Source organism: Taudactylus pleione, unplaced genomic scaffold (assembly GCF_031769625.1).
Source record: "Taudactylus pleione unplaced genomic scaffold, aTauple2 ptg000019l, whole genome shotgun sequence".
Lineage (NCBI taxonomy): Eukaryota > Metazoa > Chordata > Amphibia > Anura > Myobatrachidae > Taudactylus > Taudactylus pleione.
The window spans coordinates 29,587,053-29,608,738 of record NW_028284421.1 but is presented as its reverse complement, the minus strand read 5'-3'; the positions used below and the strand labels follow the sequence as shown (position 1 = coordinate 29,608,738).

The 21,686-nt window shown below is 41.8% G+C and overlaps 2 protein-coding genes across 3 annotated transcripts in view; one reads left to right on the top strand and one right to left on the bottom strand.

Moving 5' to 3' along the window:
- The window catches only part of BBS4 (Bardet-Biedl syndrome 4), a 63,883-nt gene extending 51,755 nt beyond the window's left edge, over positions 1-12,128 (top strand). The window contains exon 17 of the transcript XR_015869745.1: positions 10,581-12,128. The gene's annotated coding sequence lies outside the window, so the exon portion shown is untranslated. The remainder of the gene's footprint in view (positions 1-10,580) is intronic.
- On the bottom strand, positions 8,785-21,464 carry ADPGK (ADP dependent glucokinase). 2 transcript variants are annotated; one of them, XM_088446326.1, is made up of 7 exons: positions 20,377-21,464; positions 19,380-19,605; positions 16,802-16,864; positions 15,953-16,073; positions 15,667-15,863; positions 13,502-13,600; positions 8,785-11,225 (listed from the first exon to the last, which is right to left on the bottom strand). In XM_088446326.1, exons 1-7 carry the CDS (start codon positions 20,601-20,603, stop codon positions 10,683-10,685), a joined length of 1,476 nt encoding a protein of 491 aa, XP_088302452.1. In that variant the 5' UTR covers positions 20,604-21,464; the 3' UTR covers positions 8,785-10,682. The 2 variants fall into 2 exon arrangements, with proteins under 2 accessions (XP_088302452.1, XP_088302456.1); XM_088446330.1 differs by having other exon boundaries at positions 8,785-11,222; positions 20,377-21,463.
- Between the last annotated feature and the right edge of the window lie 222 nt (positions 21,465-21,686).

The following is a 21,686-nucleotide window of genomic DNA, read 5'->3' as shown; positions in this document are numbered from 1 at the left end:
ACGTGCAGCTCACCTAAATAGCGTAAAACCAAGACAACAAAATAATGGGAGTGCAATAAGAGTCAATAAACATTTATTGGTAAATAATCTGTAAAATATATCATAAAATAAATGACCATAAAATGATATCAATAATCCAGTGAGATTGCACCACAGTGATATAAATAATTCTTTATCCAATCCACTAGGTAATGCTTCACTTATTAAGCGTCTCCTATGTTCAAATGTCACTTAAAAAATAATGTGACACAGATCTAGATCATTTAGGGTTGGATGATAAGTCCTGTGCAAAAATTTAATATATGTATCGATGTCACTCCTTTGTTGTTATATCCATGCACTGATGTGCATAAATTTGTAGCAACAAATAAATAGATGACACCTCTTACATATGTTTCCTGTTTCTAGAAAAGTCGATGAAACTGACCTCTGTCTAAAATAGATCTTACCCAGTCAGATGCAGTCAGGTGCATAAATATTGGAACATTGACAGAATTTTCGTATTTTGGCCTCTATTCACCACAACAATGGCTTTGAAATGAAACAAACAAGATGTGCTTTACCTGCAGACTTTCAGATTTAATTTGAGGGTAATTACATCCAAATCAGGTGAACGGTGTAGGAATTACAACGGTTTCTATATGTGCCTCCCACTTTTTAAGGGGCCAAAAGTAATGGGACAGACTAAACAATCCTAAATCTAACTTTCACTTTTTAATACATAGAGGGGAATTCAATTAGAGGCAAAAAGCCATATTTGCCTGTTTTTTTTGCGAAAAATTAGCCTAAAAAAAATTTGCCAAATTAAATTCAAGGACAATTTTTCCTAAGTGGAAACAAATCTCCAAAAATGATTCTCCAATCAATAGCTGGTGAAAAGAAATGCAAAATCTTTATTTTGGGGTGCAAATGTGGGGAAACAACTCAGACCCCTTGGGACAGCCCCCCAAAGGACAAATCTGCAAAAAAATCACAAAAACCTAAGAACACCCCAAAAAAGATATGTAATTTTTGGGGTAAAAATTTAAAAAGTGGGGGGATAAACATTAAAAGTATCGAAATAGACTTCTTGGGGGTCCCCAAGTATGGGTCAGGTGTTTTTGGGATTGCAGGTGCATGCAGCAGGTGGATTTTTCACGTTTTTTAAAAGTTCACTTTAGAGACACAAAAATATGCTAGCACCCATTTTCAAGCACTCCAAATTTGAAAGGACTACTTATTTTCACCAAAAAATACAGCTTTATGCCATTCTTCACCACTTTTACTTAGACGCTAATAGCAAGCAATTTACACAACTTAAGTACGCAAAATAGTTTTATTAGGGCTATTAGTACACATCTATATTGATTCCCTATGTTAATATATCTTTTTCTGGGGTACAGACTGATTTCCCCAATTCTTTCAGTACTTTTCGCCTGTTCCGCATTCGCCTATTTCCGTTTTCGCCTGTTTTGCAATTGAATCAGCCGAAAAGCGGGGACGAGCACAGAATAAATTTGCCTCTGAAACAGGCGAATGAAGCGAACAGGTGAAAACTTCGCCTCTAATTGAATATGGCTCTTTGTTGCAAATCCTTTGCATGCAATTACAGCCTGAAGTCTGGAAGGCATAGACATCACCAGACGCTGGGTTTCATCTCTGGTGATGCTCTGCCAGGCCTCTACTGCAAATGTCTTCAGTTCCTGCTTGTTCTTGGGGCATTTTCCCTTCAGTTTTGTCTTCATCAAGTGAAATGCATGCTCATTCGGATTCATGTCAGGGGATTGACTTGGCCATTGCATAACATTCCACTTTTTAGCCTTAAAAAACTCTTTGGTTGCTTCTGCAGTATGCTTCGGGTCATTGTCCATCTGCACTGTGAAGCGCCGTCCAATGAGTTCTGAAGCATTTGACTGAATATTCGCATATAATATTGCCCGAAACACTTCAGAATTCATTCTGCTGCTTTGGTCAGCAGTCACATCATCAATAAATACAAGGGAACCAGTTCCATTGGCAGCCATAGATGCCCACGCCATGACACTACCACCACCATGCTTCACTGATGAGGTGGTATGTTTTGGATCATGAGCAGTTCCTTTCCTTCTCCATACTCTTCTCTTCCCATCACTCTGGTACAAGTTGATCTTTGTCTCATCTGTCCATAGGATGTTGTTCCAGAACTGTAATGGCTTTTTTAGATGTTGTTTGGCAAACTCTAATCTGGTCTTCCTGCTTTTGAGGCTCACCAATGGTTTACATCTTGTGGTGAACCCTCTATATTCACTCTTGTGAAGTCTTCTCTTGATTGTTGACTTTGACACATATACACCTACCTCCTGGAGAGTGTTCTTGATTTGGCCAACTGTTGTGAAGGGGTTTTTCTTCACCAGGGAAATAATTCTTCTGTCATCCACCACAGTTGTTTTCCGCGGTCTTCCGGGGCTTTTGGTGTTGCTGAGCTCTCCGGTGCGTTCTTTCTTTTTAAGAATGTTCCAAACAGTTGATTTGGCCACACCTAATGTTTTTGCTATCTCTCTGATGGGTTTGTTTTGATTTTTCAGCCTAATGATGGCTTGCTTCCCTGATAGTGACAGCTCTTTGGATCTCATATTGAGAGTCGACAGCAACTGATTCCAAATGCAAATGTCACACCTAGAATCAACTCCAGACCTTTTACCTGCTTAATTGATAATGAAATAATGAGGGAATAGCCCACACCTGTCCATGAAATAGCTTTTGAGTTGATAGTCCCATTACTTTTGGCCCCTTAAAAAGTGGGAGGCACATATAGAAACTGTTGTAATTCCTACACTGTTCACCTGATTTGGATGTAATTACCCTCAAACTAAATCTGAAAGTCTGCAGTTAAGCACATCTTGTTTGTTTAATTTCAAAGCCATTGTGGTGGTGAATAGAGGCCACTGCAGGAGAGGGTTTTCTGCGGTTTTTGGCACCATACTCGCCCCTCTCCCAGTGATGCTTTACAGTTGGCTCCTCCCCCATCCCTCCGTGGCGGGTTTCAAATGAACGCCATCTTCCACTGGGGCACGTACGGAGGCTGCAAGTATCAGCAACTGCTGGGTTGACCTGTTTAGCATATGGGTTTTGGCTCCTTAGACTTAGATAACATAGCGGTTATCTGTTATTACAGAGTGGTGTTGTGATTGTGTGTTAAATGTGGGGATTAAAACCTCGGCTTCTTAGTTGTTAACCCTACAGCTGAATATATGTGGCATTACTCTAACTGCTGAATATATGGGGCATATTCAATAGGCTACAAGAATAGCAAAAAACTCACACCTGCAAGGTTTTTCCTGCAGTTGCGGGTTTTTTGCTATTCTATTAGGTGCGTGTTTTGTTTTTAAACACGCACCAGGAGGTTTTTATTTACGTACCTCTTGAGCAAGCGTGATTTTTCATAAAATCGTTGATTTTAGGAAAAAGCATTGGGACTTGCTCTGACACCCCAGCGGCACCCCCCCTGAGGACTAATTAAGCAAGTGGAAGTATCCAATTAGCTTAATTAGTCCTTAATTACTTACCTTCTGCAGCGCTGTCTTCTGTATCATCTTCTTCATCCAGCGTCGGAAGCCGGGTCCTCTGAGGCAGCGGTGAGTATGTCAATGTGTGTGCTGTACGTGTGTGTGTATATATGTATGTATATATATGTGTGTGTATATATATATATATATATATATGTATGTGTGTGTGTATATATATATATATGTGTATATATATATATATATATATATGAGTGTTATGTGCGTGTGTCCCGGTGTCAGTGTGCCCCCCCCCCCCCCCCCCCGCCCCAGTCACACTGTGGACCCCCGGAATAGGCGCTGGGAGAACTACATCTCCCAGCAGCCCTTGCCCCTCCCACCATTCCCCGGGGCTCCCAGCAGCCCCCTCTCCAGTAAAAAGAGAAAGGGGAAGCCACCGGGAGCCGTGGAGAACCCTGCGCAGGTAAGTGGGTTTTTTTACATAAATTTTACGCGGCGCAAGGTTTTCAATTATGAAAACCCCGCATCCACTATTTTTTAAATTGAATGCCGCGGCTAGTGGGAGCGCGCATACCTGCGGGAATCCAAAATTGGGCGCGAGGATTTAGCCTCGCTAAACCCCGCGCCCAATTGAATATGGCCCTATGTTTGGTTAACCCTACTGCTGACTGTTTGTGGGGATTATAAACTGTTATTTGGTAGTTTGTTAACCCTACTTCTGATGAAGGATAGCTTCAGTCTGAAGTATGGTACTGTTTAGCATTGACACTCCCTTTATTTTGATAGTCCTGCACTACTATTCTATAGCATAGGCAGGTTTTCCTTATTTACTGTGTACTTCTCCTGCACTATTTCAGTTAAAATTTAGGCAAGACTTAGCTGCTTGGTTAGTTACAGCTTTCTCGCATGCACTAGTCCTTAGGTTAGAGGATATTTAGGCATGCTTTTTGCCTTTACTAATAGATTATTTTCTGTTTGGTTACTTGTCACAGAAGGCAGAAATTGCTTCAGAAGCAAAGTTCCTCTGTTGCATTATTTTATGCATGTTTCAGATGTTGAACAAAATTACCCAAGTCCATGGCTCAGGCCATTGCCGAACTGTCAAGGCGGATATATCATCAGTCTGAGGAGAGTGTGGCCTTCAGCTTCTATCTGATCCTTCTGCTGAGCTGATATGGACTGATAACATTGGAAAGTGCCTTTCTAAGGTGCCTGCATCTATGGTAGAGGTTCCCAAACTTGGTCCTCAATGCACCCTAAAGGTCCAGGTGACTTAATTAGTACCTCAGCCTTTTGATTTACCCATCTGTGCTCAACCATGGATATCCTTAAAACCTGGACCCTTGGACTAAGTTTGAGAACCAGGTTTCGGTTCTCCTGGGGAAAATGGTGAATTCCTTCTAAGCGGTTCCATCTTCCATATTTCACACCCAGACACCGTTGGTCCAGTACTGAATCCCGTCTGCACAGGCAGCTTTTCAGATTGTCCCATCAGACGTGACAGTGACTTCTGTGGTAACTCCATACCCTGAATCTATCCAAAGGGTCCCCGTTCTCTGTTTGGCACTGGGCACTACTCACAGGTGAAGATACCAGCCTACCAGGTTGTTGAGCTGTCTCTATTGGCCTACATCTTCAGGGTCTTTGGTGTGACAGTGTCCACCCACTGCATCAACATCTTGGCGTTGATCCTACAAGGATGGCCTGTTCATATACAGTCAGACAATGCCACGACAGTGGCCTACATGAACATACAGGACATGCAGTCATCAGGCAATGACTGAAGTGCCTCACACTTGGGTGGAAAGTTGGGCTCCTGCCATTTTGGCCATCCATACTCCATGGGTGGACAACGGGGAGGCGGACTTAGTCGCCACACTTCCATCCCGGGTAATTTCACCAGGAGGTGTTCCAACTGATTGTGTATAAGTGGGGGATGCCCAAATAGATATCATGGCCTCAGAGTTAAGCAAAAAGCTCTCGTGTACGGATCTCATTCAAGGGATCCCAAGGCAGACTTTGTGGACGCCATGATGGCGCCTTGGTCCTTCGGTACCTGTTTACACCATTGTCCATGCTGGCCATGGTACTTGAGCAGGTTCGACAGGAAGGTCTGCCAGTAATTCTTGTAGCTCCAAACTGGCTGTGTCATCAGTGGTACTCCTTCAGAGCATACTGGCCGAGGTTCCTTACCGACTTCTCCAACAGAGCCTGCTGTGTCAGAGCCCCCATCTACACCCTGATTTGTTTGTCTGCCTTTGAGGGCTCGCGTGTTTTGCAGGCAGGTTGTCCAGATCATGATTCGGACTTACAATGGTAAATTCTGAAAGTGACCACATTGCATCTGGAAGATTTACATCTCATGGTGAGAGTGTCTGGGTCACTTGGCGGCTGTCTTTAGACTACCACATCTCGTGGCCTTCCTTCAGGACTGTTTGGCTCAGGGCCTTCGCCTTTCTTCCCTCAAAAGGTCGGGTTTCAGCTCTGTACCCCCTTCAGCACTTTCTAAAGAGTTTGTCTTTTGTTAAATGGGGCCCTAAATGTCCTATTTTCATAAAACAAAATTATTAAATCACTAGAAATTATAATAGACTGGTAAACATTTTCTCTCAAACATCGTACTTCCTAGACTCCTCCTTTTTATTTATGGTGGAATGGTTGGCTAATGTCCTAAAATACTCTTTGACAGGAATGTTGTTCCAGTCAGCACAGATAAACCTAATGTGCACTGGTGGCCTACACTCAGTCATTTTGTGAGCTCAACTAAAATCATGACAATCCACAAAATCAATTTACTATGAACTAGTGGCATCATTTGGTCCTAAGGAAGTGGTAGGCTGTATTCTCAGTGAGGTCACCGGCTCGTGCTGAAGGGATAGGCTTGATTCTCAGTGATGTCCCTTTTCCTATAGAAGTGGTTGGCTATATTCTCATGTGTACTGGGCCAGTTAACACAGTGATTGCCTCTACTATGTGTATGCTAAGGGAACTTTAAATATACATCACTGCACTATGAAGAGGGCACAAACAGTAAACCGTTTAACTTTTATATCAGTTAGTTGCAGTCATTTTACACCAGACGTGTCAAACTCAGCCTGCGATTCCCTATAGTGCAGTCCAACCACCTGCCCAGGATTACTAAGATTTCGCCTTGCTAAACCCAAACAGCAGTGTCTGGGAAATCCCACGATGTGGCTGTTCCAGTGAAATGAATGCCAGTGCATCACTATCTAGGCCTGCTCTCTCTGCCACTTCTCCAGCCTGCCCATGGCCCACCTCCTTTGAATGTTCCTTTCAACACCCTCGAACAGGTGATGGTACAGTTAGAGTAGGCTGACATAAGGGCATGATGGTGCTCTGTGGGCATATAAAGTGGTATCGGGGGCTGGAATATGAGCATGAGGAGGCCCTGGACTGGCATGAAGGGGCTCTCTATTAGAGTGGTAAGAAATGGCTGTAACCAGGGGCGGACACCCTGATTACAACAGGTACGCTGCACATTTCTCAAGCGTCTCGCTCACTTCAAAGAAGCCGGGAGGCAGGACAGATGGGTAGTGTTTCATGCTCTGCTCCGGGCAGGGACACTCTGCACCAGAGCCATAACTGGACATTTTGGTGCCCTGGGCCAGAAAGACCATTGTGCCCCCCACCCCATATTTTTCAAATAGGGACATGTGTGCCCCAAAAAGGGGTGTGGCCTCAAGGGGAATGATATATCTGATTTGTCCCGTATGATCATGAGGAGGATCGATCCTTTTGTACCACTGTTATACAGGTGTTACTGCCAAATAGTGTGAATCTAGTGACTGCAGTGATGATACACTGTAATTAAGCAGTATAGCTCACCAGCTCTAGATGTAGGAGAGTGCTGGTGAAGCTGCACCTGCAGCAGGATTGTCCATCAGAACAGGCGTGAACAAGCCTGGAGCCAGCAGTGTATAACACCGACTAAATGTACAGAAAGAGTGCGGCTTGTATGTATGTACCCTGCGCTGACAACTTAACTCATCGGCAAGGGTACTCATGGTGTGCTAGTAACACCTGGGTTGGGAATCGGTGGCTGTGTCAGGGCTGTCATTAGAAATTGTGGGGCAGATCGCTCCATGTGTACGGTGTCTGACAGCCATGTGAGAGGTGATAGGTTTGAGTCCCAGGTATGACAGTATTTTGAAATGTGTACGTGTGTGTGTTAAATAAAAGAGGATATGGAGGAGATAGGAGAGACCACGAGATGCTGGGGATAAAAGAAGAGGAAGCTACAAGTGAGAATAAGTATAAACAGAAAATTGACAGGCCTGAACAACGCCCCCTGCCCTGCAGTGGCCTTGGCACATGTTACACCCCTGCCCTACACACCAGCGTACTTTAACGGTCGTCCCAGCACTAGCTATAACCCTATCGCCGTTTTGGCCATGCCTCCTGTCCAGAAATTCTATTCCGTAAACTTTGCATGCATCCTAGCATGGCCACATGAAATATGCAAGTTTGCCATGGCTGTTTTACACAAAACTTTTCTAAATGTAAAAGGTTGTCCAAGGGTTATATGCAAAAGGTTTCACATCTCTGAATGCTCTAAGTGATTTGCTTGTCCTATTTCCATCAGTCTAAAAGACATTTTATCTATGGCCAATGGAACAGTTTGCAGTACTTATATCACTTCTGGAGGCTAAACGGAGATATAGGCTCTTAGAGATAAGGAACTGAGAAGTGCAAAATAATTTTAATTGTGCGATCATTTTAGAAATTTGTATTTATATTAGACATATGAGCCCCAGATGTTTTCACTAAAACATACTGGGTTGATCAATAGCTAATTTGTTTGACCTTAAAAATATAGTTACCAAACATACCCAGAAGGGTAATTTTTGTACATGCAAGTCTGACTTCTATCATTTGTTTAATACACTGTGATAGCCACTGCAACTGCTGGATAGCACGTATATATACCCTCCTACTACCCCCATCAACAGCACTCAAGACTTCAAACTCTGCATAGTTAGCTATTGCAACAGAGGGTATAAAATCCAGGTGTTTTGGGGTACATAATGGAGCTCAGGGTGTGGTCCATCAACCTTGTTTTTCCTCAAAAGTTCAAATGCTTGTCTACGATAAGAGGGGAATTGTAGGGATTGCAGCGATCACAGGAGCCAAGACTTTAGTATCAGTCCAAAAAAAAAAAAAAAAACATGCAAACTTGCCTTTGACAACCTGTATGTTATAACTAAAAGGTAATCAAATATTTCATCATTTTTATTAACTAAAAGCACTGTTGAATTGCCTGTAATACAAACAAGGACCAGAATTTGGTTAAGAAAACAAATTTATTTTTAAGAAAATTACACAGTACTTCTCACAGTTACAAAAGTAGGATTTTTCCAGTGATCTCAAAATTAACAAATTACACCAAAGCAACATGAAAAAGTAATGAGTGCACCTACAAGTCAGGGGCTCAGATAAGACCCAGCTATTTAGTGCAAAATGTAACTCTTCACGCAGTAAAAACCCCCATATATCTGCAACGGATTGCCGCGTTCCTGCAACAAGGCATCTCAGGATCTGTAAAATCCAACATATTGGGATTTCACAGATTTGCTGATCATGATTAAAATATGATCGCGATTTGCAGATCTGTGAAACTTAACATGTATAATTTCACTGATCCTCCAGATCGTGGAATATCGATGGCTGCCAGTCAGCATTTACAACCGGCGGATCGGTGCTTCCGATCGCAGAATCAGTCCGTTGGTGTATGGGGGCCTTTTGACACATACACAAGCCAGATAGCTGTATTTACCCACATGCCTGATAATTATTACAATCAGATTATCATTGGGCTTGTTTTGTGCTCACACACTGGTAACCGCAAAGTAGAGTGTGAGGCATCCTATATCACACTTAGCTATTATTCATGACTGCTATGACAAGAGACAAATAACTGACCAGAGTGTTCTTGTATAGAACTGTAACAGTACGGTCAGCATGATGAAGCAGCAGTTGACCCAACCAGAAATGCAAAGAATTAAAAAAGTGGGACTGTTGGGTAAATTAGTAAGCTTGGGAAATTAACATGTTTTTTTTTTTTAAATAAGTAAAAAGTATAAATTGCACACAATAACAGTAAAAATAAATTTTATAAATATTTTTGGTCCAAAACTCCTTCATAGCCGTGTCCAGAGATGGAGGTCAGAAAGCTAAAAGGAGTGTACAATGTAACACCCAGTCAAAAATGAAAAACTGATATTTTAATATTTCAATTAAGTTTCTCTTTAATATTCCAGAGATAAAGGGTTAATCTTCCTGTTAAAACTAATCTGTTGTCTCAGAGGCTGTAACACTATGACAGAGAAAGGTGACCTGCCGATTTGGTTAACTAGAGCCTGTGAGAGCAGAGCATGGGGCGCATTGACAGCTGTTACTCCATTACATTCTCATATAACATTCATTTAGCAATTTTAAAATATTAAAAAAAAATTTAATTCAATGACAATGTCTAACAGTTGCTCCCAACCAGAAGTTTAATAGAAAATAAAGGATAATCTCATTTTTACTGCAGACTTGATGAGAAAAAGGTATTTGGATTTGGTTTTCTCGCATATTGCTGCTAATCAAAGCTTAACACCTGCCTGAGGGAAATGCCAGTCATTAAATCCATTTTTTCCAGTATCATGGGAAGTTAGGTCCTTGACAAAGAAGATAAGGTTGCATGAAAGACCAGGTGCAGTATTAGGATATATACTCCATTGCATTTAAGATGTCTTGTTTACTGCAGCATGCACTAAAGGCTTCGAAATGAAAGTTAAATACATGTAAAAAAAAAAATTACATGTATGTACCTTGCATTGAAAACACATGTAAAATGCATAAACTAAGGCGAATATGTAGCCCAAGACCAGAGTAGTCAGAGCTGTGCATAGAGAGTATCAAAATAGGATAAATACAATTGATTTCCTCTCGTATATTAATCCATGGTCATAATAAACACAAGTTGGGGGTTGCTGGCCGATTTTATAAAATAATATACACACACACACACACACACATACATATATACACGCACCCTACCTTGTACCCATTAATTTCTTTTTGCACACTTTTTAGCATAAAAAATGGTCCTAGGAAGCTGCTGCACACAAGATGGAATTGAGCACCCTTCTTGTCGATGTCGGTAAACCTGTGATCCTGGAGTAAAGCATTGTGTCTTCACTGAGTCTTGGTCTCAGAGAACAACAACCCTTCTGCAGATATGGCATCGCCCAATCCCACTGTCCTAGTTGGGTCCTTGCAGACCAGCACTGGAGTGAAATGGAAGGTCACTCCTTTTTTGCTCCACACTGCCACTGGATCCTTTGCACTTATTCTGGCAATTGGACCTTTGTCTGACTGTGATGTAGAAAATTCCAATGGGCTCTTCAGCATTACACGTGAAGGTTCAATTATTTCACTGGCACAAGCCTGAGCTCCAGCAACCCGAGCGCCTGCAGCTACCGCAGCTATCTGGTTTCCCCAGAAGCCATCAATGGTGGCAATAATATGATAGGCCAGTGTGTGAAAATGGACTCTGGTAAGAGTGGAGTCTCCACGGCCAGAATCCTGAAGGATCCATAACAAGATGTCACTCACTATTCCAACATCAGGAACTCCTGACCATGTGGACAGGGTGGAGTGAGGACCAGATGCTGATTGGCTGAGGAACAAGATCTCCTGTTCATTGAGTCCCAGAGAGCTAATCAGAGGGAAGACCTGCTGACCAAAAGAACACAGAAAAGAATAGAGATCTTATAAAAGGATGACAAGATTTGTGAAAAAAAAAAAAAAAGCAAACACACCTCTCCACCAACAATAACATACTCTGAGGACCTCACTCAGAATTAGATGGTAAGTTGCATCTAAGCACAAATGCGCGCAGGATAAAAAAAAAAGCATTTTTCTACCTATACAATGTTGGCCGCAAATGTGAGGTGCAACCAATTCTGCATCGGTAACAAATGCTCCTCCTTCCGCCTGCAATAAAACAGGAGCAGATGCACCAGGAACCAGGAGGTGTAGCTTCATGCTATATTGTGAGCACAAAGGTTGGAAAAAAAAATACATTGCAAACCTAGTTACTATTTCTAATATGCAGGCTATCTACTTTGCGCATTGATTCACTATTACATGAATGCACTTCAATATATATATATATATATATATATATATATATATATATATATATATATAATTTTGCTTTTCCATATGGTTCTTCTCTTGAGTGACATTATCTGCTGCTGTTATGTGTAAGTAATACACTGAACCAACTACCGGATTTAATTGGACATATTTTTTTCACTCAGTGTGGCCACATTGCTTTTACCAAATTCCTTGGGATTTCCCTCATTAGACTGTTTTGAGTTTCTTTTATAATAACTTTTGTTATTTTCTTTATTTCTTTTTTCACACTTACATGCTTAGGTCATTCAGTATACTGTATGTTGCTTTCATATGTTTTGTTCTTGCCCCTAAGGGTTTGTTTTATGTATATTATTTTTTAAATAATTTCTAATTATCAATTTTATTTGTTATTAAACTACATTTTGGTTACTCTGGCACTCCCAGTTTCCTCTGGGAAAAAATACAGTACACAATTCATACACATTACAGTACATCGCTGGAACGTTTAGATAATAAGTGCCCAGGTGGAGACAAATCGAACTTGCCATCTGCACAAGTATGGTCGAGTATCTGCAAGTCATGCCAATCTTAGCATGTGCATTTGCGCCTGTTAGGTGGACATCTTTAATGGGGACACTCACTTTCTGCCTGTGTCTACATGCCCCTTCCCAACCTCCTTGGTGAAGCAGTTGTAAGAGATTAATGAAGCAGTCACCAGGGCAACAAATTCACATTGCGGAGCACACACAAAAAAAAAAGTTGCAATTGCATTTACATCCAACTCTGAATGGTGGCTCTGAATTTCCACATACATTAAATTAATAACACAAAGCAATATTATCCTCATGAGCAAGTACTGTCTTTAACCTATAAAACAAATGGTCAATGCATACATTATCCATAACTGTGATGACATCAGGATGGGGAGGAGCAAGAGGAGGACTGGCACATATGCTGGGTCTATTTACTACTTGTAAAGTAAAGCAGCACTCCTGGGTACTGTGTGATGTGAAAGTAGAGGGATAGAGTAGGACCAACTAGAAGATTCAATGTCTGTGAGATCACGGGAACCGCAGCTTTTGATTGGTCCGCTCACTCTTCCATCCCAGCCATTTAGAATTGGCGATCAAAAATAACCCAGAGGCCTTTTTCAGAATAAAGCTTTCTGTAGCTTTGGTAACTTGGGCTTATTGAGTCATTGTTTAAATGCTACATTCTGGCATCCAGAGGAAGTAATAAGATGTACAAGCAGCAGCTTGTGTTATGTTATATTCTATAGTAATCATGGGTGTTCTGACCAGTTTTTGTCATGTTCTCCTGGAAAGTTTTGGCTAGATAAAGAGTCTAGAAGAGAGGTATCTATTGTGTGTTCTATCCAAATAAACGGGTTGGGTATGAAATACCGACAGCTTACAAGCCACCGGTTCAAATCCCAACGAGAGAAGCCAGACAGATGAAAATCCAGAGTATCTTTAATCCCTCAACCCTCCCTTGGGGGTGCCCGATACTAAAACTCGGGGGTAGTGCCTAACCCCACCTCCCCGCACTCTAAACCCCCCCCCCCTAGCCTAAACCTAACCCACCCGGGAGGGGGGTGCCTCTCTTCCTCCCCCCCTGCGGCTAACACATCGCAACGCCCGGCTAACCCCTACGTTCGGTATGCCGGGCTTTGGGATTTCGATGTGAGGCTAATGATAGGCGTCTGTATTTAGACGGCCATCTTTAGTCCCATGCTGGGCTTTCAGTGTCGGGATTCTGGCGGTCGGCATTTCGACCGCCGGCATCCTGACTACATCCCCAATAAACTATCTACCCAACTACCTGTTACTTTCACACAAACATCCATTAGCTATTCCCAGCTCAGTGGTTACCTGGTGGATGATTCCTCTCATCAAGTCCCCATCCGTCATACTTGCCAGCTCCAAATGAATGAGGATATCTGACGGGACATCTAATAAAGCAATGGCAGCCTGGTGGTACATGCAAACACCAATTCAGTCTAGTGTCCAGAATGGCAGTTTGTCAGAAGAGGAATAGTTAAGTAATACAAGTGTCAGGAAATATATAGAAGTTTCCGATTGATATTACAAGTAACACAAAAATATATTTATGTTCACAAATAAAGATCAAAAGAATGGTGAAAGCACCTTTGCACAATACTATGGTCAAGTTGATTTATACATGTCACAGTGTACTCTGACTATCTCATATAGGAGGAGATTTATCAAAACTTGGAGAGAGATAAAGTACCAACAAATCAGGTTCTGTCATTTAATAGGCTGTTTGAGAAAAGCTTCTAAATGTCTTATTGACATTTAGAAGCTGATTGGTTGGTACTTTATCTCTCTTCAAAATTACTCTCCCCCTTATTGTCATAAGTTTTCTTGTCAATGACTTGGGCCCGTATTCAATTAGAAGTGCAAAGTCGAGATCCGCGGTAAAGTATCGCCGATTGCGACGTTTTGCCAAGCTGAAATTTATCTCCGTATGAAATTCCATCCGCTTTTTGCATATGTGGAAAGTCAATGCAATGTAATAGGCAAAAAAGATTTGCCTCTGAATAGCAGGAGAAAAGAAGTGCAAAATTTTATTTTGGGGTGCAAATGGTGGGGAAACCACTCAGAACCCTTGGTACAGCCCCCCCAAAAGTGAGGGACACCCCAAAAAAGTACTTTGAATTTGGGGGCGTAAAAGTACAAAGTGGGGGTACAAACATAAAAAGTAGCTTAATAGACTTTTGGGGGGTCTGCAAGTATGGGTATGGTTTTTTGGATTGCAGGTGCTTGCTTAAGGGGCGTTTTTTACGTTTTTTTAAAAAAAAAATTTTAAAAACTTCACTTTAGCGACTTTTAAAATATGCTAGCACCCATTTTCAAGTACCCCAAATTTGACAGGACTACTTTTTTTCTCCAAAAAATACTGCTTTATGCCATTCTTCACCACTTGTGCAAAGACGCTAAGTAGAGGCAATTGTACAAAACTTAAGTACCCCAAACAGTTGTATTACAGGTAATCGGGCACTATTACATTGATCCCCAATGTTTCTGCATCTTTTTGAGGGGTTCAGGCTGATTTCCCAGATTAGGACACCAATTTTCGCCTATTCTGACTTCGCTTGTCTCCGTTTTCGCGTCTTTTGGAATTGAATAGGGCAAATCGCTGGTATGCGCACGATAAGATTCCACGGCTAAAATACGCGATATAAGCAAAAAGTCCGTCAGGAAAAACTTTCACATACACAAAACTAATTGAATACGGGCCTTGGACGTAATTATAGAATTGCAAACATATTAAAAATTGGCTCGGATACTGTAAATAAAAGTATGTGGGAACATTAAATATTGCTCTGAATTTTTCTTTTTAAATTTCCAAAGGGGGAAATTCAATTAGCCGCAGTAAATTACTGCGTGCTGATTGATCTCCCCGGGGCTATTCAGGCTGCACTCAACTGGGATTTGTTTTCGGCATTTAATCAGACATGAAAAGAAATCCCTAATAAGTAGGGTGAAAAGACCCTGTTAACGCATCACAGATCCTATGTGTTAACACGTTGATTTTTGAAAAGGGTCTCTGGTGAAAAAGAGGCTCTAATTAAATAGCCCGGGCTATAAAGCTGAGACTTATGAGGGTAACTGTTTCTTTTTGGTAAAATTAAATTTTGAGTTACTGTATACTGAACACCTACCATATGGCCTAGATTAGAAACAACCTTACATTCAGCAAGGAATTGTTACACGCTTAAAGAAAAATTAACCTAATGCATGGCTCAAGTGGCCTTACTAGGGGTGTGCGGGTCACACAGGGTGACACCAAAATAACAGATGATCTGCTATTTTGGTGTCACCCCCTCTGATGGTGTCATCAAGCTGCATCATCCACACTGCCCATAGAGGCTGGGGGGCTGGAGGAGTGGCATCACAGGCATAAAGCCACGCCCACTGTCGCAGGCGACTGCGGCACACACCATGTGTCCAGAGGTGGGTGTGACACCAACCCGAGTGACGCCACTGCATGACACGCCTTTCTATTGCCTTACCTCATGTAAACGGGTGACTCTGTTTTCACGACTTAATCCTTCCATCATGTGCAGTCCAGAAAGGACCATTAAATCTGGCTGAAATTCCTCCAGACTGGATAGCAGAACCTCCAGTGATGTCATGGCCCCATTCGACAAGTCATGAGAAAAAATAAACCTGCTGGCAGCTGGAGCATGACCTGAGCCCCACTGCTCCCCTAGAAGGCAGGACACCGTACTAAGTGATTAATGCCCTTATCTTACATGCACCACATGCAATGAACAACTACATAAGCAGTTTCATTACCAGCTTTGTATTCCAATATCAGATGATATTCATCCTGTTCCTGCAAAGATGATGGTGGCACCAAGATACGCTCATCTAGCAGTTCATGAAGCTTAGGGCCTATTGGTCCACAAAGGAGAACCTGACATGGACAAAACAATGTATATTTTGGTCAACCACCATATGTTGGGACCCTCTGACCTAACTAATTTGAGGATGTGACTCAAATACTTCCTATGTGGGGACTAAAGAATATGTATCCAGATCCATTTCTCATGTGAGCTGATGACTTCACTATAAAATATGCTCTATTCGCAGCAGAACAATGGTCAAAGTAAATCCTGACTTCTCATGCCTCAAACAGCAAAATAAAAATGCAAATAATGTATATCTAGAAATCATTGGAAAGGAAAACTTGCTGAAAGGACCAATTTCGTTGGTATTCAGCACTGCTGTCAAATGCATGAAACAAACCCAGAATAATGTGCACATTGTGGATGCAGAGAAGCAGTAAGCACTGCACTCTACCACCTATGTGTTAGCACTGCACTCTACCACCTATGTGTTAGCACTGCACTCTACCACCTATGTGTTAGCACTGTACTCTACCACCTATGTGTTAGCAGACAAAATTGTCTGCTAATCACCATCTAGGAGCAACCACTATGAAGACAATACCCGCATGCTAAATAGTTATTTGGTTATCATACATCTCTCCATCCATGTTCAATGATAAATAACATTCATATAAGTAAATTATAGTGTGGGCTGTTAATAATGTACAGATCATGACCACAGACAATTCTGTGCACAATCTGTAATCTTATTCCTAGGCCTGGGCATCAGAGGACAAGGCTGGGGAATATTTACCTCCGTATCAGGGTGAGTTGCCAATCTCTGGGCAATAAGAGCAGCATTTCCACCGACAAAGTGCTGAAATAAAAGGGGGAAAAAAACAGAGCAAAGACTTCAAAATATTGACAGTGGCATATTTAATATTGTAGGAAAGATGTTCAGGAAAAGAATTACTTATAGCTTAGTATGCGTTACTTGTTCACCAATCACTTTGCAGCTGGCCGCCTAATTCTGAGTTGCAGGCAGAAAATGGTTTCAGAACACTCAGAAGACAGCCGGGGAACCCAGAGATGGTGGCAGAAACCATGTAATTGCATTATTCACAGGGCATAATATTCAAACCAAACTCCATGGGACTGATGCAAAGTAGCATGCAAATTGGACACAAATACTCCCACACTGTATGCACAGAACTAAGTGCTCATATTTGTCTACATGCAGATATATATCTGAAGCCGGACCAGCCAAATTCCTATGCTTGGTTTCACAGTGGTCATCAGCAGTGTGCAATTCCATCAACATGCCATCACAGAACTTAGCGTATGTGTGAACTCCCCATCATCACCCAGTTAAGTCCCTTCAGCCACAAGTGGAGATGTGACGGAGTTGTGTACGACTGTGCATCACCTGTAATTGCATACACTCTGCTACAGAGTATGTGCAGTGTAAACATACACAAGGCATGTCTGAAAAACCAACTTAGGGTCAACTCTGCATCGACCCTCATGTGCTGACTTCTCATTTGAAGATTAGGAAACCCACTGATGTCACAATAACGTCCCCGTGCACGGGGCAGGCCCATTGCGTTGCAGGAGAAACTGAATCTAATAGGGAGAGATGGCATAAGGGAAGACCTAACACATTGTACCCAATCAAAAATATAATTACAAAACAGGTTTCAAAATAAAATAAAAAATGCATTAAGTATATTACTCCAACAACTGTAAAATAAACACATTAAGGGGGAATTCAATTACCTATGGCCTAATAACTTGAGGCGTGGCCACGCCACCTGGGGGGGGGGATGGAGCTGCACGCTGAGGGGGTGCTGTAAGCCCCTCCGCCAGGGGCAAAGCCAGGGGGGCCACGATTAATGTGATCGAACCGCTCCACTCCCACAGAGGAGACTGCTGCTGCTCAGCTGCAGCAATCTCCCTGGTCCCACAGTAGCGTGTGTTGATGTGTTGACAGGAAGCCAGTACTTATCGGGCATTTTTTTTCACCTGCCTGAGGCAGGAGAAAAAAACTATCGTGGCCGGGGTTGTGAAAACACACAGGATCCGCGTTAACACACAAACCTATGTGTTTTCACCACACGAATAAAAAATTTTCGGGTGGAAAAATGGGAAACAATTCAATTGGGCGTTAAAAATAAAAAAAATTTGAAAAACACACTTCTTTCGCACCGGAAAAAATATTGTGTTTAATTGAATACGGCCCTTAGCTGGGAATTCAATTAGGTCCGAAAAGTCAATTTCTGCGCAAAAGTATCGCGAGTGACGTCATTTCGCCTTACGAAAAGTTTCCTCCGTACTCAATTCCGAAGTCTTTTCGCCGGTGCTGAAACTCAATACAATGGGACCTGTGATAAAGTTTCGCCTATGAATAGGTGTCGAAAAAAAGTGCAGAATTGGGGTTTTGGAGTGCAAAGCTGCGGGGACGCCCCTGCACCCTGGGACAGTCCTCCAAAGTTAAACTGCACCCAAAAAAGTTAAGAAAAAAAAAAAACAACCTCTTTAGATCACCCCAAAAAACTACTTTCATTTTGGGACGAAAAAGTCTAAAGTTGGGGGACAAACTTAAAAACTAGCGAAATAGACTCCGGGGGGGTCCCCATGTATGCCCCAGGTGTTTTTAAGATTTTCAAAACTGTACTTGAGCAACTTAAAAATATGCTAGCTCCCATTTTCAGGTACCCCAAATTTGCTGGGACTACTTATTTTCTCAAAAAAAAAAACCCTCGGGGAACAAAAAAATAAATAAATCTAAATTTTGGGTGCATGGCCAGGAAGCTCCCCAGACCTTAATTCCATTGAGAACTTGTGGTCAATCCTCAAGAGGCGGGTGGACAAATAAAAACCCACAAATTCTGACAAACTCCAAGCATTGATTAGGCAAGAATGGGCGGCCATCAGTCAGTATGTGGCCCAGAAGTTGATTGACAGCATGCCAGGGCGAATTGCAGAGGTCTTGAAAAAGAAGGGTCAACACTGCAAATATTGGCTCTTTGCATAAACTTAATGTAATTGTCAATAAAAGCCTTCGACACTTATGAAATGTTTGTAATTTTACTTCAGTATACCATAGTAACATCTGACAAAAAGGTCTAAAAACACTGAAGCAGCAAACTTTGTGAAAACCAATACTTGTGTTATTTTTAAAACCTTTGGCCATGGCTGCATGTACTTAGGCATGTCCTAGTATTATATAAATAACAATTTACTTATATTTGTGATTTCAATTCCACAAAATAAAAAAATAAAAGTTATCCTTTTCAAACTACACATTTTCTAAATGTCACCATTTCTAGTCTCACAATAATGCGATTATTTGCACAAGCATACAGATGTGATATTCTGATGTATTGTGTTACCTTGGCTCCTGGATCCTGTGAGGCGGTGCGGGAGATATGCTGAAAACTGTCAGCATCACTATAGAAACGTTCAGCAGCTGCACCACGCCGCATGTAGTGCAGAAACGTAGCAGCCAGCTCCTCCTGTGTGTTGAGGACTAGGTGATCTCTTCCTGACTGGGGGTGCAAACCCAAAGCTTGCAACAAGCTCACCCCTGAGACTACCACGTCAACACATGCATTCACACTGCAAGGATAGGAAAACGGTTACGAGCGTGAGCTTTTCTAGTTTAACTGTAAACCAAAAAGATCAGTGTCCTCCTTTTGTTACTCTATATAATAAAGTACGAGTGTAAAATACATCAAAAGGTTAGAAACAAAAAATTATCTTAATGCAATAAATTGAAAGGTTCAATTGAATTATTTTTGCTAAAATTAAAAAAGGTAAAACACTAAGAGCTGTTTCTATTTATGTATTGGTAAAACGCTGTTTTCTATGTGCACCTTCAACATCACTTTGTTTATTGGTTATGCTGTTGTCTTTGACAGTTAAGCACTCTGGGGGGAGATGTATATAAAGCCTCTAAAGAGCAACCTATCATTATATATAATGTACTTGATAAAAGTCAGCTAGAAGTGGATTTGTTTCTATTTGCAACTTTTCTTCTCTTTACATTCTTGGTACATCTCCCCCTTTGTTTCCTAATCTCACTTCCTGTACCTACGTTATCTCTTTTTAAGTTCCTCTTGCATCTTAACAGATAAAGAACAGAATATTTCTTTTGTTAGTCTAGTAATGCCTGCTAAGCAATGGATCACATTTGTTGGCCATCCAACATTAGATTTGGTAGTCATTGTAAATCCTTCTTGATACATTGGCGAATATACAGTAGGTAAGTAACTGTAAGGGTTTTTAATTCAACTTTGTAGAGAAGTAAAATCTTCAGCGTTAACAAGCTGCATTATAAATGAGTACAGAATCACTGTGACCCACATTGGGCGGTCAGTTTATACTCACCCCACTGCTACCTTCCCCCAATGTTTGGCAGGAGCTACAATGAGCTGGTCCCATGCAGCAGACAGGGCTTCTTCCATGGATGGAGGTGAGGAGGTCTCTCTGAAGGAGAGACTTTGCAGGGATGAGGAGAGGTAGTCCAGGGCAGCCTCCGGGATGTCAGGCTGCAGATGATGCAAAAGACCCACTGCAAAGGCCAGCAGGCCTACACATATGGTTTTGGCCCACATTGTGTAAAAGTGAATTAGATCAAAAGGTTTATATTCTAGTGTACTAAAGTTTATTTTACTGCAAATTGAACAGTCAAGAAAACATTGTCTGCTAACAAATAGAACAGTAGCCGAATACAGAAGAAGTGGCTAATAAACCCTTGTATATAAATCCTCCAACCATAGCCTCTTAGTTATCAGATAAGCAGCCAGGCAACATACATCTACTTGTTACTGCACAGACTAGTCATATACCTCACACACAAGTAAGAAATCTATAAATCCTTCATCTACCCAATCACAAGCCAATGCCTCGGACCAATTAAAGCTTCTCAAGAAAATTCAGCAACACATACAGTCCAGGTGCTACTTAATGCTGCACAATGAATGAATGGATGGATGGATGGATAATGGAGGTTGGTGTGGGACTGTGGAGGATGACCAGGCTACGAGTTCCCGGTTGGTAGTAGTCCCTCCTTCCTAACACACCGCCAGCAATATAGCTTCTAAGACCGGCTGCAGCGTAACTATGGTCTGTGAATAGGTGGGAGCGTAGCCTCACAGCAGGAAGGAAGAGGTTGAGCGCATCTTCCAATCAATTCCCCAAAAAGGTCACCTGAGGGGTTTGACTTACATCGCACACTGAAAGCGAGGCGTGATACGCTTACTGACGGCCACGTCACCAGCAGCACTGCCACCCTCCGTCCCAACACACAGACGCCCGTATTGTGACTGCGAACAGAGACGCTATTGTGCTGGCGGCCATTTGTCTGGAGACAGAACTCACGCACATATTCAAAAGACTTCAACAAAATGTTTAGTTGCAGTCGGTATAGTAGCGTGCTGATCAGTTCGGCCTCTTGTAGGAAGTAGTACGCTTTTTCAGTTTTCTAAATTCTTGTCAATGGTTACATTACATATGATAATTTAGATGCTGACCGCGGCGGTACAAATGCGCTGCTCCTGGACCTCCCACTTTATTTATGCTGGCAAACACCTGTGTAATAAAAAACACCTTCCCCATCAATTAACTACTTCAAAAGAGGTGACTGCAAATATAAATTAAAAGTGAATTCCAGGAGCAGAGCATTTTGTACATGTCAC

Coding starts and splice junctions, on each gene's coding strand:
- ADPGK (XM_088446326.1), bottom strand. CDS start 20,603: ATGTGGGCCAAAACCATATGTGTAGGCCTGCTGGCCTTTGCAGTGGGT. Junction 19,606..20,376: donor TGGGGGAAGGTAGCAGTGGG/GTGAGTATAAAC, acceptor CTATCCTTGCAG/TGTGAATGCATGTGTTGACG. Junction 13,601..15,666: donor GAGTCACCCGTTTACATGAG/GTAAGGCAATAG, acceptor ATGTACCACCAG/GCTGCCATTGCTTTATTAGA.